Source organism: Rhinopithecus roxellana, chromosome 12 (genome assembly GCF_007565055.1).
Source record: "Rhinopithecus roxellana isolate Shanxi Qingling chromosome 12, ASM756505v1, whole genome shotgun sequence".
In the NCBI taxonomy this organism is placed as follows: domain Eukaryota; kingdom Metazoa; phylum Chordata; class Mammalia; order Primates; family Cercopithecidae; genus Rhinopithecus; species Rhinopithecus roxellana.
In genome coordinates this window covers 73,557,372-73,572,877 of record NC_044560.1, presented here as the reverse complement: position 1 = coordinate 73,572,877, position 15,506 = coordinate 73,557,372, and the positions used below count along the sequence as shown (strand labels likewise).

Sequence of the window (15,506 nt, the reverse complement as noted above, 5' to 3'; positions counted from 1 at the left end):
CTGTGAATTTTTAGTGAAAAGGGGTTTTAGCTTGGTCATAAGACTGCTGGGTCTGCACTAGGGCCCACCTTTAGTTGGCTTGGTACAGGGGCTTGGGTAGTTGTGATTCCCATTTTATTTTTGGACAGACTGAATATCCTTTCAGGTTCAAGCAATCCTCATGTCTCCGCTTTGCAAGGAGCTGGGATTACAGGAGTGAGTCTCCGTGCCCGGCCTTAGTGTAGGTTTCTTAATATCAGTTTATTGTGTCTTGGTTTTACTTTTATGTTATAATTTTAGAAAATTTGCAATTCTGTTTGTACATTTAAGTCAATTTGAGGTTTAATTAAGAGATAAATTGCTGGGCCCGGTGGCTCACGCCCGTAATCCCAACACTTTGAGAGGCTGAGGCAGGTGGATTATGTGGTCAGGAGTTTGAGACTAGCCTGGCCAACATAGTGAAACCCCATCTCTACTAAAAATACAAAAAAATTAGCCGGGTGTTGTGGTGGGTGCCCGTAATCCCAGCTACTTGGGAGGCTGAGGCAGGAGAATCACTTGAACTCAGGAGGCGGAGGTTGCAGTGAGCCGAGATCACACCATTGCACTCCAGCCCGGGCAACAGTGCGAGACTCTGTCTCAAAATAATTAAATAAATAAATAAAATTATGCAGTTTATTACAATCAGATTACATATGTATGCGTGTTTATCTATAAATATGACACCAATTTTAGTTGTGGCTTCTCTTATATTCTTTCTTATCTGATTTTCGATGGTAGTTTTAAGTGAGCAGTCATTGAGATAGTTTTATTTTTTCCATGTGTTTAATGATGAATATATACTTCCTTTTGTGAGAAAAACACTTTTGTGATTTGAAGGTAATTTTCAACAGGATTTATAATTCTGTATTTGTTTCAGTTTTTCTTTACAAAATTGTTTTAAAAACACATAACATAAAATTTACTGTCTTAAATCTATTGAAGTGTACATTTCAGGGCCAGGCATGGTTGTGGCTCTCATCTGTAATCCCAGGATTTTGCGATGCCAAGGCAGGAGGATCCTTGGAGCCCAAAAGTTTGAGAGCAGCCTGGAGAATATATGGAGACCCCTCTCTATAAAAAAATTAGTAATAGCCAAGCATGGTGGTATGCAGCCGTGGTCCCAGGTACTTCGGAGATTGAGAGGGAGTCAAATTTGTGCCACTACCCTGCAGAGTAAGATCCTGTCTCAAAGAAATACTGTTTATTTCAGGCATGTTAAGTATATTCACATTGTTATGCAAAAGACTTCTAGAAACTTTACGTCTTATAAAACTAAAACTTAATTCCACTAAGTAACAACTGCTCATTTTACCCTCTCCCCAGCCCTTGACAGACAAACCTTCAACTTTCTGTTTTTATGATTTTTGACTACTTATGCTACCTCATATAGCTGGGCGCGGTGGCTTATGCCTGTAATCCGGCACTTTGGGAGGCCAAAGCAGTCGGATCACCTGAGATCAGGAGTTTGAGACCAGCCTGACCAACATGGAGAAACCCTGTCTCTACCAAAAATACAAAAAAATTAGCCGGGCATAGTGGCACACGCCTATAATCCCAGCTCCTTGGGAGGCTGAGACAGGAGAATCACTTGAACCTGGGAGGTGGAGGTTGTGAGCTGAGATTGTGCCATTGCACTCCAGGCGGGTCAACAAGTGTGAAACTCCATCTCAAAAAAAATAAATAAATAAAGATACCTCATATAAGTGGAATCATACAGTATCCATAATTTTGTTACTGGTTTAATTCAGGTGACATATTTTCAATGTTCATTTTAAAATGTGACAAGATTGTTCTTTTTAAGGTGGAATAATATTCCATCATATGTATATGTTACATTTTTTTGGTATGTTTATAAATCAAGAGACATCTGGGTTGCTTCAGCCTTTTGAATTTTGTGCATACTGGTACAATAAACATGGATTTTCAAATGTGTCTTCCAGGTCCTGTGTTACATATTTTGTTTCTTTTGTTATTTGTTATTTTTATTTTTATTTTTTTGAGATCAAGTCTCATGCTGTCACCCAGGCTGGAGTGTAGTCATGTGATCTCGGCTCACTGCAACCTCTGCCTTTTGAGTTCAAGCGATTCTCCTACCTCAGCCTTCCAAGTTCCTGGGATTATGTACACGTGACATCGCCCATCCAGTTTTTGCATTTTTAGCAGACACAGTGTTTCACCATGTTGGCCAGGCTGATTTTGAATTTCTGACCTCACTTGATCTGCCCACCTCGATCTCCCAATGTGCTATGATTACAGGCTTGAGCCACTGCGCCTGGCCTGTGTTACGTATTTTGGATATAGATTTATAAATGAGGAACATTTATAACATTTTAAAATAATGGCTGCAATATTATTTTCCACCAGTCAACGTGGATTTCATTTTTATTGCATCATCAACAGATTTGGTGTATTTAAAAAAAATTATAGTGGCCACTCTAATGGGTGTGAGGTGATTTTGTATGTTATCATGTTTCTTTTTTTCATTTCTCTACAAATTAGTAATTTTGTGTGTCATTTCAAGTGCATTTTTCCATTTGTATATTTTTTTGAGAAGTTTTTTGTCCATTTCTAAATCAACTTATTCAACTTTACTGTTTAAAGAGTCATTTATATATTTTGAATAGTAACTCCTCTAACAAGTAATATGCAAATGTTTTCAGCCACTTTCTAAGGGACGTTGTCACTCTTGAAATTTTTTCTTTCAGAAATTTTGAAGTATAGTGTAAACTTTTCTGTTCTTTTATTTGTTGCTCATACATTTAATGGTGTATCTGAGAAAATGGTGCCAAGACCAGTGTCATGTCTTTTTTTTGTATTTTTTCTTTTCTTTTTTTTGAGACAGAGTCTTGCTCTGTCGCCCAGGCTGCAGTGCGGTGGCGCAATCTCTGCTCACTGCAAGCTCCGCCTCCCGGGTTCACGCCATTCTCCTGCCTCAGCCTCCCGACTGGGACTACAGGCGCCTGCCCACACGCCCGGCTAATTTTTTTGTATTTTTAGTAGAGACGGGGTTTCACCGTGTGAGCCAGGATGGTCTCGATTTCCTGACCTCATGATTTGCCCACCTCGGCCTCCCAAAGTGCTGGGATTACAGGCGTGAGCCACCGCGCCCGGCTTTTTTTTGGTATTTTTTCTAAAAGATTTGTTAGTTCATTTTGTCTAAGTATTTTATTTAAAATATATTTTTGTATCATTCAAGGAAATAATCCAACTTTATTTTATCAGTGTTGATACTGTAACTTTTAACCGTTGGTTGTATTGACAAATTTGAACAATGAAATTTTTTGACCCCCGAGCAAGAATATGTTGAAGAATGTGTTTTGTATTCACATCTTTTTGAATTTGCCATCTGACTTTTGCTTTTAATTCCTAGTTTCATTCAGTTTTTGTTAGAAAGCACAGTGTAAGGCCCCGCCCAGCTGGGCGCCGGCGGGTGGCGTAGCCTGTGAAAGCTCCCCAGTGTTTTGGGGACCGCGGGCTGAGCGCACTGACCTGGTGCGCATGTCCTGGGCTGTGACATGGAGCCGGCGCCAGGCTCCATGTGTGCGGCCCCGGGACGCATTATCTGGCCGGTGGTGCTGGCGGGCCAGCAGACAGGCCGAGCAAGCACAGGTGAGCGAGTGCGGTGGACCTGGGCGGCCCCACAGGCGGAACAAGCACGTGGCGGCCCGGCGCCCCCGGCCCCAACACCGCCCAGCCCCGCGGGCGACCCCGGACCCGCAGCCCCACTACCCCGCGCGCTGCCCAGGACCTGGCTGACCCACGGCTGGGTTGGTCAGCAAGTCGTCTCAAGTAGGTAGCCTTTTGACGTCACTGTGGCCATGACCAACTGGTAGGACCAGCACCCCATACCGCAAAGCCAGTTCAGAATGACCGAAGAAGCATGCCAAACACGAGTCAGAAACGAGCGCTTGAACTGGACGCAACGGAGGACGACGTGAAGAGCAAGAAAATAAAAATGGAGAGAGGATTGTTGGCTTCAGATTTAAACACTGACAAAGACATGAGGGTGACACCTGAGCCGGGAGCGGGTCCAGCCCAAGGATTGCTGAGGGCAACAGGGGCCACGACGGTGGCCGTGGGCAGAGGCGAAGGTCTGGTGGGCGATGGACCCGTGGACATGCCCTCCTCATACAGTGACACGAAATCTGAGAGGAGACCCCCCTCACCCGACGTGATTGTACTCTCCCACAACGAGCAGCCCTCCAACCCGAGAGAGAATGCGCTGATCATGGTGGCCTTGGAGACTAGCACCGAGGCTCTCATGAAAAGCAACCCGAAAGAAGGAGAAAGGATGTTCAAGCAGCTGAAAGAAGAGTTGAGGTTAGAAGAAGCAAAACTCGTTTTGTTGAAACAGTTGTGGACGAGTCAAATACGAAAGGAAGCCACCACCCAGAAGCCCGCAGGTTCTGTCTGGAGCCCCGTGACCACCCCTCCGCCGCTTGTTCGGGGCACCCAGAACATTCCTGCTGGCAAGCCATCACTCCAGATCTCTTCAGCTCGGATGTTCGACAGTGTCATATCCCCGCCCCAGGTCCGAGGTGGGCAGCAGGCGTCCTTGAAGCTGGGGCTGCAGGCGAACTCGCAGGTCGTCATGTCCCCGCTCGTCAGGGGGGCCCAGCAAATCCACAGCATTATGCAACATTCCAGCACAGACCCACCGCCCCTCCTTCTGGCCCCCCGGGTGTCGGTGCCCAGTGTGCAGATTCAGGGACAAAGGATCGTCCAGCAGGGCCTCATCCGCATTGCCAGTGTTCCCAACACCAGCCTGCTCGTCAACATCCCACAGCCCACCCCAGCATCACTGAAGGGGACGACAGCCTCCTACGCTCAGGCCAACTCCACCCCAACTAGCGTGGCCTCTGTGGTCACTTCCACCGAGTCTTCAGCAAGCCGACAGGTGGCCGCCAAGCTGGTGCTGCGCAAACAGCTGGAGAAGACGCTACTCGAGATGCCCCCACCCGAGCCCCCAGCCCCGGAGATGAACTTTCTGCCCAGCTCCCCCAACAATGAGTTCATCTACCTGGTCGGCCTGGAGGAGGTGGTGCAGAACCTACTGGAGACACAAGCGGGCAGGATGTTGGCCGCCGCTGTGCTGTCCTGGGAGCCCTACATGTGTGCACACGGCAAGATGGACTTCACGTGCCACTGGCGGGAGGAGAAGAGCGGCGCCATCATGCGTGAGAACTGCATGACGACCAACCAGAAGAAGGCGCTCAAGGTGGAGCACACCAGCCGGCTGAAGGCCGCCTTCGTGAAGGCGCTGCAGCAGGAGCAGGAGATTGAGCAGCAGCTCCTGCAGCAGGGCACAGCCTCTGCTGCACCGGCCTAGGCCGAGGCCGCCGCCGCCCCACATCCCACACCGAAGCAGGTCGTAAAACTCCGGCGTAGGTTGGCGTTCCACTCAGGAGAGGCCTGCGACTAGAGTAACGGGGCTGTGCCACAGGCCTTTAGCCTGCTGTCCCGGGGTTCGGCCATGACGCCCTGAGGTGTTCTGCATACCGTTCAGTCCGTCACCCAAACTGCAGAACTCAGCCTTGGCCACAGTCCTGGTCAGCAGGACCGGCAGACATTCCGAATGAACCTGTCAAGGGCAGCGGCACCTCCAACTGGAAGTAGACGCCCCTCAGCACAGGCGGGACCCTTGCGTTTGTCAGCCCAAGCCTGGTGGTGCACAAGAGCTCCTCGGCCGTGGACCGCCAGCGAGGGTACCTCCTGGACATAATCCCACCCCGCTCCATCCCCCAGTCAGCCACGTGGAAATAGTGCAAGCCAGGCCCAGTGGAAGACGGGCTCCCTCCTTCCCCACCTGGCCCCCAGTCTAGAAGGACCCACTGCACCACCCTCCGCTGGCTCGGGAAGACACCGTGCCAGTCCCAAGAGCAAGCACCGGCCGTGCTGCAGAGGCGAGACCTCAATTCTTGGCTGCAAAGTTTCATCAGGGCTGGGGGGCTGGTGCCACCTCATAGGCAGACAAGGATCATCGCTGGGGGACCTTTCCCGTGGGCTTTCTTCCTTTCTCTCTTTGCCTTTAGTTTGCCCGACACCAGCAGAAAAGTGGACCTTGGGGGCTGGTTCTGCTTCCGGCCCCCTTGTTCGGCCCCTGCCGGCACACGGGCGGCTCACCGTGGACACTGTGACGCGCGTGGGCAAGGCCAGCGCCCGGGGCTTCTGAACCGAGCGGGGCGTTTCGTTTTGTTTTTGCTTTTCCCCGTCTTAGGCTCCCGATCTTTGACTGCCTTCCCATGGCGATCTGTAAGTTGAAAGATTTTTTTTTTTTTTTTAAATCACCTCATGATGATGGAGTTAAAAGTAAACCGTGCAGACCCTGGGGTCTTTGTTGTGGGCTGCGCCGTCCTGCTGGCCCTGTGCCCTGGAGGGTGGGTGGCTCATGGTGCCATAGCCCCTGGCAGGGACGGCCGGCCAGCCCCGGTGACTGACGGACAGATGCAGGATGACCGAGGCAGCCCTCGCTCCGGCTGAACGCTTCCACTGCTGCTTGTTCTGGAGACCTCCGCCCCCGGACTTCCCAGACTTAGCAGAAGAACAAACTGAAGAACAGACCCAGCCAGAGAAGCAGGGATTCCAGAAGCTGCCCATGAAGGCCAGAAGCTGCCCATGAAGGGAGGAGGAGAGGATCCGGTCGGCAGCAGCCCCGAGCAGAAAGCTGGAGTGGGGACTGTTGCGGGGTTTTTCTGTTGTGATTTATTTTATTAAATTCTTTTCTTTTTTCTATTCATTTCGATGGACGCAATCTTAAGCCACCCTGGCTTAGTTCCTGGCAGGTGAGTGTGCACAGGTGTGTGCAGGTTGGGAGGCGCCGTCCAGGTTTGCAGCGAGCTGCTGCGCACAGACTTCAGGTTTTCCGTTTGGGTCTAGTTTAGAACCTGTCCTTAAACCTGGGGGTTGCTGTCGGGATTTGCTTTCAGACTTTTTTTTTTTTGTAACTCCCTTTAGAGTCTACAAAAATGTTTTAAAAGGATCAGGTCTGCTTTTAGTTTCATTTTTGCTTCTTTCCTGTCCCACTCTTTAAAAATTGGTTCTATGAGAGGAAAGGCAGAAGCCATTCTGTGTTTCCTGCCGCTGGGCCGGCTTCATGACAGTACAAGGGCGTCCCCGTGCCCACTTACATGCGTGTGTCTCCGTGAGGACTGGGTTCCACCGGTCCCAGTTGAGCTCCAGCCCTGGTTTTCCTGCTCATGCAATTAGAGATTTAAATTAAATTAAAAAAAATTTTTTTTTGTAGGGCAGCCGCCTTCAAACACAACTGCTACAAGGTTCTTATAAAGGCTCATTTAATCACCCACCCCCCCAAAAAGAAAACAGTGTATAATTTTAGTCTTTTTAAATTGTTTTGTTGTTGCTGTTTTGAGACAAGATCTTACCGTCACCCAGGCTGGAATGCAATAGCATAATTTTGGCTCACTGTAGCCTCAGCCTGCTGGGCTCAAGTGATCCTTTCAAGTCAGTTTCTGAGTAGCTAGGACTACAGACATGCACTACCATGTCTGGCTAATTGTTTGCTTGTTTGTAGTGTTAGGATCTCACTATGTTGCCCAGGCTGGTCTCAAACTTTTGGCCCCAAGGGATCCTCTTACCTTGGTCTCCCAAAATGAACCTGGGTCCTTCACCTCACACTTGCTCTGTCTCTTACCATATAATAGTGTCCAGTTACTCTTTACCTTCCACTATGATTTTAAGCTTCCTGAAATCCTCACCAGAAGCAGATGCTGCCACACACTTCTTATACAGTCTGACAAACTGTGAGCCAAATAAAACTTTTTTCTTTATAAATTATGCACTCTCAAGTATTCCTCTGTGCAAAATAATTAATATAGTCTATAATGGTGTCTAAGTTTTCTCTTTCTTATTTTTTATCTGAATTTTATATTTATTATTGCACACTGGGTCTTGATGTCTGCAATTATTATGTTGCCATGTATGTCTTGCTTCACTTTTGTCAATAGTTGCTTCATATATTTTGGAGCCCTGATGTTATATACACACATAAATATAGATAGATAAATATTATAGTTATTGATTCCTGCTAAATCAACTCACTTTACTATAATATCAGTGTATGTCACTTAAGGCATATTATGTCTAATATAATTATGACCACATCACTCAATTGTGGTTACTATTCTCATGGAATAAACATTTTTTTCATTCTTTTATTTTCAGCCTATTTGACTCAAGGCTAAAATGAGTCTATTGTAGGCAGCATACAGAGTGCTTTTTAAAAAACCACTCAGGCATTCTATTTTTTATATATATATATAATTTTATTTATGTATTTATTTTCTTTTGTGACAGATTTTCACTCTTGTTGCTCAGGCTGAAGTGCAATGGTGCGATCTCAGCTCACTGCAACCTATGCTTCCCGAGTTCAAGCGATTTTCCTGTTTCAGCCTTCTGAGTAGCTGGGATTAAAGGCATCTGCTACCACACCCGGCTAATTTTGTTGTATTTTTGCTAGTGACGAGCTTTCACCGTGATGGCCAGGCTGGTCTTGAATGCCTGACCTCAGGTGATCTATATATTGTTTAATGTCCTTTGTCTTTTTGAAGTTTTGACTTAAAGTACATTTTATAAAATATGACTGTTTTTGACTTAAGCTGTAGCTTGTGTAATATTATTTTGACCTGCTGTCATTTGGTTAATATTTACATGAAATTTCTACTTCCATCTTGCCACTTTCAGTCTTTGTCATTAGATCTCCGGTGACTCTTGTAGAAAAGTAAGTTGGATCTTGATTTTTAATTTTTTTTTTTTTTTTTTTTAGACGAAGGCTCGCTCTGTCACTCAGGCTGCAGTGACAGTTCAAGTGATTCTCCTGCCTCAGCCTCCTGAGTAGCTGGGATTACAGGCATGCACCACCACTCCTGGCTAATTTTTGTATTTTCAGTAGAGATGGGGTTTCACCATGTTGGTCAGGCTGATAAAATTTTTTAATAAACCTTTTTATTGAAAGTATGTTTCTTGACTGGAAAGATAATTTTATATATATATAAAATATATATGTATATATGGTTTTCTGAAAGAGAAAACCTTACTAATGTTATTTATTTATTTATTTATTTTGAGACAGAGTCTCGCTCTGTCACTCAGGCTGGAGTGAAATGGCATAATCTTGGCTCACTGCAACCTCTGCCTCCAGGGTTCAAGTAATTCTCCTGTCTCAGCCTCCTGAGTGGCTGGGATTACAGGCACCCACCACCACGACTGGCTAATTTTTGGTATTTTTAGTAGAGATGGAGTTATGCCATCTTGCCCAGGCTGGTCTTGAACTCCTGACCTCCAGTGAATCACCCACCTTGGCCTCGCTGGGATGTGCTGGGATTACAGGTGTGAGCGACTGCGCCTAACTAATGTTATTTTATTAATTGTTTTATTTGATTATTTTATCTTTGTTTTTTCTCTTCCTTTTTGTGTGTTTTTTAAATTTTTGTATTGATATGCTTTCAATTATTTTTCTTATTTTGTGTATCTAGATAGATATTTTCTTAGTGGTATCTAGGGGATCACATAAAACCTCTAAAAGATCCAATTTATTTATTGATTTATTTATTTTCTGAGACAGAGTCTCACTCTGTTGCTCAGGCTAGAGTGCAGTGGCATGATCCTGGTTCACTGCAATTTCCCCCTCCCAGGTTCAAGTGACTCTCCTGCCTCAGCCTCCTAGTAGCTGGGATTACAGGTGTATGCTGCCACACTTGGCTGATTTTTGTATTTTTAGTAGAGACAGGCTTTCACTCTGTTGGCCAGGCTGATCTTGAACTCCTGACCCCAAATGATCCACCCACTCCAGCCTTCCAAAGTGCTGGGATTACAGGCATGAGCCACTGTTCCTGTCCTTTTTTTTTTTTTTCATACAGTCTTGCTCTGTTGCCCAGCCTGGCTAGCAGTGGTACAATCTTCACTCACTGCAACCTTCCCGTCTTGAGTTCAAGCAATTCTTGTGTGTCAGTTTCTCAAGTAGCTGGGAATACAGGCAGATGCCACCACACCCAGCTAATTTCTGTATTTTTAGTAGTTACAGGGTTTCATCATGTTGGCCAGGCTGGTCTCAAACTCCTGACCTCATGTGATTTTCCCACCTTGACTTCCCAATGTGTTAGAATTACAGGAATGAGCCTCAAAGCCTGGCCCATTCAATTTATTCTGAATTTTTAAAATTACTTTATACACTTTTTATAGTCACTTTTGAAAACTGTATAACTTTTTTGATGGGCCGTGTTGCCTGAATATTTTGTATACTTTGTAATCTTTGATTGAGATTCATATATTAACAAGAAGCTACCTGTTCCAATCTTTATAATAATAGGTTTGTCCTTGTGTCGTCTGAAATCAATTGTCTTGGCTAGAGATTCTGGGAATTTCTCAAACATGTTTTTAGGATGTGTCTTATCTAAAATGTTATGTTTATTGTTTAGTTAAATCGGCTTATTCATATTTCTTCTTAATAATTAGTAATCACTTGTTACAGCCATTCCCTGTTTGGGTTACTGAAGTTTCTCTGCTTCTGTAACATTTACCTTTAGACTCAGCAGACTCAAACTGTCATTCTAATGTATATCACTATTTCATTCAGCATTTTATATTATGGGAGACATTATCTGGTGTCTAAAAAAGTTCATAGAAACCAGAAATAAAGATGTATGTGCCAATATTTTTCTTATTTCAAAAAAAGAAACCAGGAGTTGGCAATTTACATTTGTGTGTGTGTGAGAGACAGAGTCTCACTCTCTTACCTAGGCTGGAGTGCAGGGGCATAATCTTAGCTCACTACAATCTCTGCCTCCACAGTTGAAGCAATTCTCCTGCTTCAGCCTTCAGGTAGCTAGGATTATGGGTACTTGTTACCATGCCTGGCTAATATTCTGTATTTTTAGTTGAGATGGGGTTTCACCATGTTGGTCAGGCTGATCTCAATCTCCTGACCTCAGGTGATCCATCTGCTTTGCCTTACCAAAGTTCTGGAGTTACAGGCATGAGCCATCTTGCCTGGCCAACAATTTCCTTTTTTTTTTTTTTTTTTTGAGATGGAGTCTCGCTCTGTCGCCAGGCTGGAGTGCAGTGGTGCAATCTTGGCTCACTGCAATCTTTGCCTCCCTGGTTGAAGCCATTCTCTCCCACAGCCTACCGAGTAGCTGGGATTAAAGGTGCCCGCTTCCATGCCCGCTAATTTTTTGTATTTTTAGTAAAGACAAGGTTTCACCATCTTGACCACGCTGGTTTTGAACTCCTGACCTCATGATCCACCCACCTCAGCCTCCCAAAGTGCTGTGATTACAGGCGTGAGTCCCCATGCCCAACCAGCAATTTACTTTTAAAAGCACAATGTTATACTGGGCAGCAGGAAGAGCTGTGTTGGGTGTAACTAACAGAGCTTTCTTTTTCTTCTATGTGGCTGTTTGCATTCTGCTCACCTGGGGCCCTTCACACACTTAAGTCATTTATAAATTTTTTACAATTTTATTTTTGTCAGCATGTTTTTATTACATTTATATGTCCAGGAAGAAATTAGAGTTGGTGGTATTCTGCTATGTCATCTTGCTTATGTAGTTTGTATAATTTTATAGGTTAGATTTGTAAAGTGTATTTATCTGAGTCTAGCAATTGAAGTAATGTGTTTTTGTTGTTTCTTTTAGTTATGAGTTCTCATTTTGCCCAAGACCTTTGGCCAGAGAAGAGCGTACAAGAGTCTTTACAAAAAGTGATACTGAGAAGATATGAAAAATGCAGACATGACAATTTACAGTTAAGAAAAGGCTGTAAAAGCATGGGTGAGCATAAGGTGCACAAAGGAGGTTATAATGGACTTAACCAATGTTTGACAACTACCCAGAAAAAAATATTTCAATGTGATAAATATGGAAAAGTCTTTCCTAAGTTTTCAAATTCAAACACATATAAGATAAGACATACTGTAATAAATCTTTTCAAATGTATAATATGTGGCAAAGCTTTTAACCGGTCCTCAACCCTTACTACACATGAGAAAATTCATACTGGAGAGAAACCCTACAGATGTGAAGAATGTGGCAAAGCTTTTAACCAATCTGCAAACCTTACTACACATAAGAGAATTCACACCGGAGAGAAACCCTACAGATGTGAAGAATGTGGCAAAGCCTTTAAGCAGTCCTCAAACCTTACTACACATAAGAAAATTCATAGTGGAGAGAAACCTTACAAATGTGAAGAATGTGGCAAAGCCTTCAACCGATCCACAGACCTTACTATACATAAGATAGTTCATACTGGAGAGAAACCTTACAAATGTGAAGAATGTGGCAAAGCCTTTAAGCACCCCTCACACGTTACTACACATAAGAAAATTCATACTAGAGGGAAACCCTACAAATGTGAAGAATGTGGCAAATCCTTTAAGCACTGCTCTAACCTTACTATACATAAGAGAATTCATACAGGAGAGAAACCCTATAAATGTGAAGATTGTGGCAAAGCCTTTCACCTATCCTCACACCTTACTACACATAAGATACTTCATACTGGAGAGAAACCCTACAGATGTAGAGAATGTGGCAAAGCCTTTAACCATTCCACAACCCTTTTTTCACATGAGAAAATTCATACTGGAGAGAAACCCTATAAATGCGATGAATGTGGCAAAACCTTTACTTGGCCCTCAATCCTCTCTAAACATAAAAGAACTCATACTGGAGAGAAACCCTACAAATGTGAAGAATGTGGCAAATCCTTTACTGCATCCTCAACTCTAACTACACATAAGAGAATTCATACTGGAGAGAAACCTTACAAATGTGAAGAATGTGGCAAAGCTTTTAACTGGTCCTCAGACCTTAATAAACATAAGAAAATTCATATTGAACGAAAACCCTACATAGTGAAGAATGTGACAAATCTGTTAAATGTTCCTCCACTTTTAATTAGCATACGATAATTTATACTGGAGGGAAACCCTATGAATGTGTTGAATGTGGGAAAGCCTTTAACCAGTCCTCGACTCTGACTAAATATGAAAGTTTATATCGAACATAAACCCTACAGATATAAAGAATGTGACAAAGCTTTTTAAGGAAATTCTCAACCCTTATTACACATAATTCATACCAAACAGAAACCCTACACGTGTGAAGAATGTGGCAAAGCCTATAACAAGTTCTCAATTCCTTTTTTTTTTCTTTTTTTTTTTGAGATGGAGTTTCACTCTTGTCACCGAGGCTGGAGTGCAATGGCACGATCTTGGCTCACTGCAACTTTTGCCTCCTGGGTTTAAGCCATTCTTCTGCCTCAGTCTCACAAGTAGCTGGGATTACAGGTGCCCAACACCATGCCTGGCTAATTTTTTGTATTTTTGGTAGAGATGGGGTTTCACAATGTTGGCCAGGCTGCTCTCAAACTCCTGACCTCAGGTAATCTACCTGCCTTGGCCTTCCAAAGTGCTGGGGTTACAGGTGTGAGTCACCATGCCTGGCTACAAGTTCTTAATTCTTAAGAGACATGGTGATAATTCATGCTGAAGAGGAACCCTGCAAACCTGAAAGATGGAACAGTGCTTTTACCAACACCTCCAAATTCCCTATATGTAAAAATAAATTATACTAGTGTGAGACCCTAGAAATGTATAAAACCTGACAAAGCGTTTATATGGTTGTCACACATGATTGTAGGTAATATAATTCATACTTCCAAAACTCCTGTGTGAAGAATGTGGCAAAATATTTTATTGGTGCTTACAGCGTATTTCACAGGAAAGCTCTTATCCTTGAGAAAAATTGTACACATACAAAGGATATGGAAAAACCATTAATGCCTACTCATATCTTACTCAACAGAAGAAGGTTCATAGTTAATAAAGCATTAAATGCAATTACTGTCAAAAAATCTTTCAGAAAATAGAAGCCTTTAAAGTGAAGAAGAATATTTATTCTGAAGACAGCCATTATGAATATAAAGGGGGTAGTAGTGCCTTTACTTGTGTCACAGATCTTATTGCCCACATTTTGTACTAGAGGAAAGCCCTGAAGCAGTTGCTCAAGCTTTGTTTGAGGGAATCAAGGAAATTTATATTGAGAATAGTCCTGCAAATGTAATGAATTTGGAAAGACTTTTTTTTCCAAAAACTACAGCTTAGAAAACACCAGAGGGTTTATACTAAAATATATTTTTGCAGATGCAGCAAATACGAAAAACTAATTCAAAATTGATTCTATGTAAATATCAGAGAATTTTTGATAGAATAATTAAGGCTCTGACACTTCAGACATTACACTAAATCAGAATTTTGAGTATAAAAACTAATCCACAGCTACAGCTGTTAGATAAATTATTTCTACATAACTTTTAAAAAAGTAGATTTTTGAGGCACTGTAATTACATTGAAAGTATACTTGTTTCCTTGAAAAAATTTTTTGAAAAGTGAATGATGTAATACAGCTTTCACACTGCTTTATGCTGTTGTTTTATTCCTATTGTATTCACATGTGAAAGCATATGATCAATTGATGCTGCATTAGAGATATTAGAGATTGTTTTTTATTAGTTGGGCATTATGTATGACCTTTTCTATGAGAGAGTAAGGACATTAAAATGTAAGATGCATGATGAAAACATAAGTGGAGAGGGTTTTTGTAGTTAACTTATATTAAGTAATGTATAAGGTGGGGGTTCATGTTCTCATTTGTATAATTCTAGCCTGTGACAATGTTGATGCTTTGAATGTCTGTTGAATGACCTAACCTACATTAACATGTATGCAGAACATCTTAAAACTTTTTTTCAAAAACCATGAATTACTTTATTAATAAACAAAGATAAAAAATAAGGTGGGGTTTCAGAGTAATGCTTTTCTACATTATAGTGAGAGAAAGAAATTAATTATAGTTAAAACTATTAAAATACGGCTAGGTGTATTTATTAGTTTAGACAGGTTTTAATATAATGTTTATGGTTTTTTAAATATAAAGTTGTATGGGCCGGACGTAGTGGCTCATGCCTGTAATCCTAGCACTTTGGGAGGCTGAGGCAGGTGAATCGCTTGAGGTCAGGAGATCAAGACCAGCCTGACCAACATGGAGAAACCCCATCTCTACTAAAAATACAAAAATTAACTGGGCATGGTGGTGCATGCCTGTAATCCCAGTTATTCAGGAGCCTGAGGAAGAATTGCTTGAACCTGGGAGTTCTTGGATTACAGGTGTGCGCCACCATGCCTGGCTAATTTTTGTATTTTTAGTAGAGATGATTTTCACCATGTTGGCCAGGATGGTCACGTACTCCTGACCTCAGGTGATTTGCCCACCTTGGCCTCCCAAAGTGCTGGGATTACAGGCATGAGCCACTGCACCCTCCCTATTTTTTTATTGAAATTTATTATTAGTATTTGTGGGTATATAGTATGTGTATATATTTATATCTTGTATGGCGTATTTTGATTCAGGCATACAATATGTAGAAATTTCATTAGGGTAAATAAGATATCCACCACCTCTAGCATT

General features: G+C 43.0%; 1 protein-coding gene and 1 pseudogene across 5 annotated transcripts in view; both read left to right on the top strand.

The window, feature by feature from the left end:
- Positions 1 to 14,833, top strand: part of LOC115892145 (zinc finger protein 253) — a 32,090-nt gene extending 17,257 nt beyond the window's left edge. For 3 of the 4 annotated variants that reach the window (XM_030912875.1, XM_030912873.1, XM_030912874.1), the window contains one exon: positions 11,673 to 14,833. In XM_030912875.1, coding sequence (XP_030768735.1) covers positions 11,673 to 12,949 — 1,277 coding nt within the window. In that variant the 3' untranslated portion in view covers positions 12,950 to 14,833. Of the gene's footprint in view, positions 1 to 6,698; positions 6,804 to 11,672 lie in introns of those variants that run through there. The other variant, XM_030912876.1, reaches the window with a different exon arrangement.
- LOC104666727 lies at positions 3,525 to 5,807 on the top strand (annotated as a pseudogene). The gene has a single exon (XR_004052032.1). The product of XR_004052032.1 is annotated as a transcriptional repressor p66-alpha pseudogene (transcript).
- Positions 14,834 to 15,506: the final 673 nt, after the last annotated feature.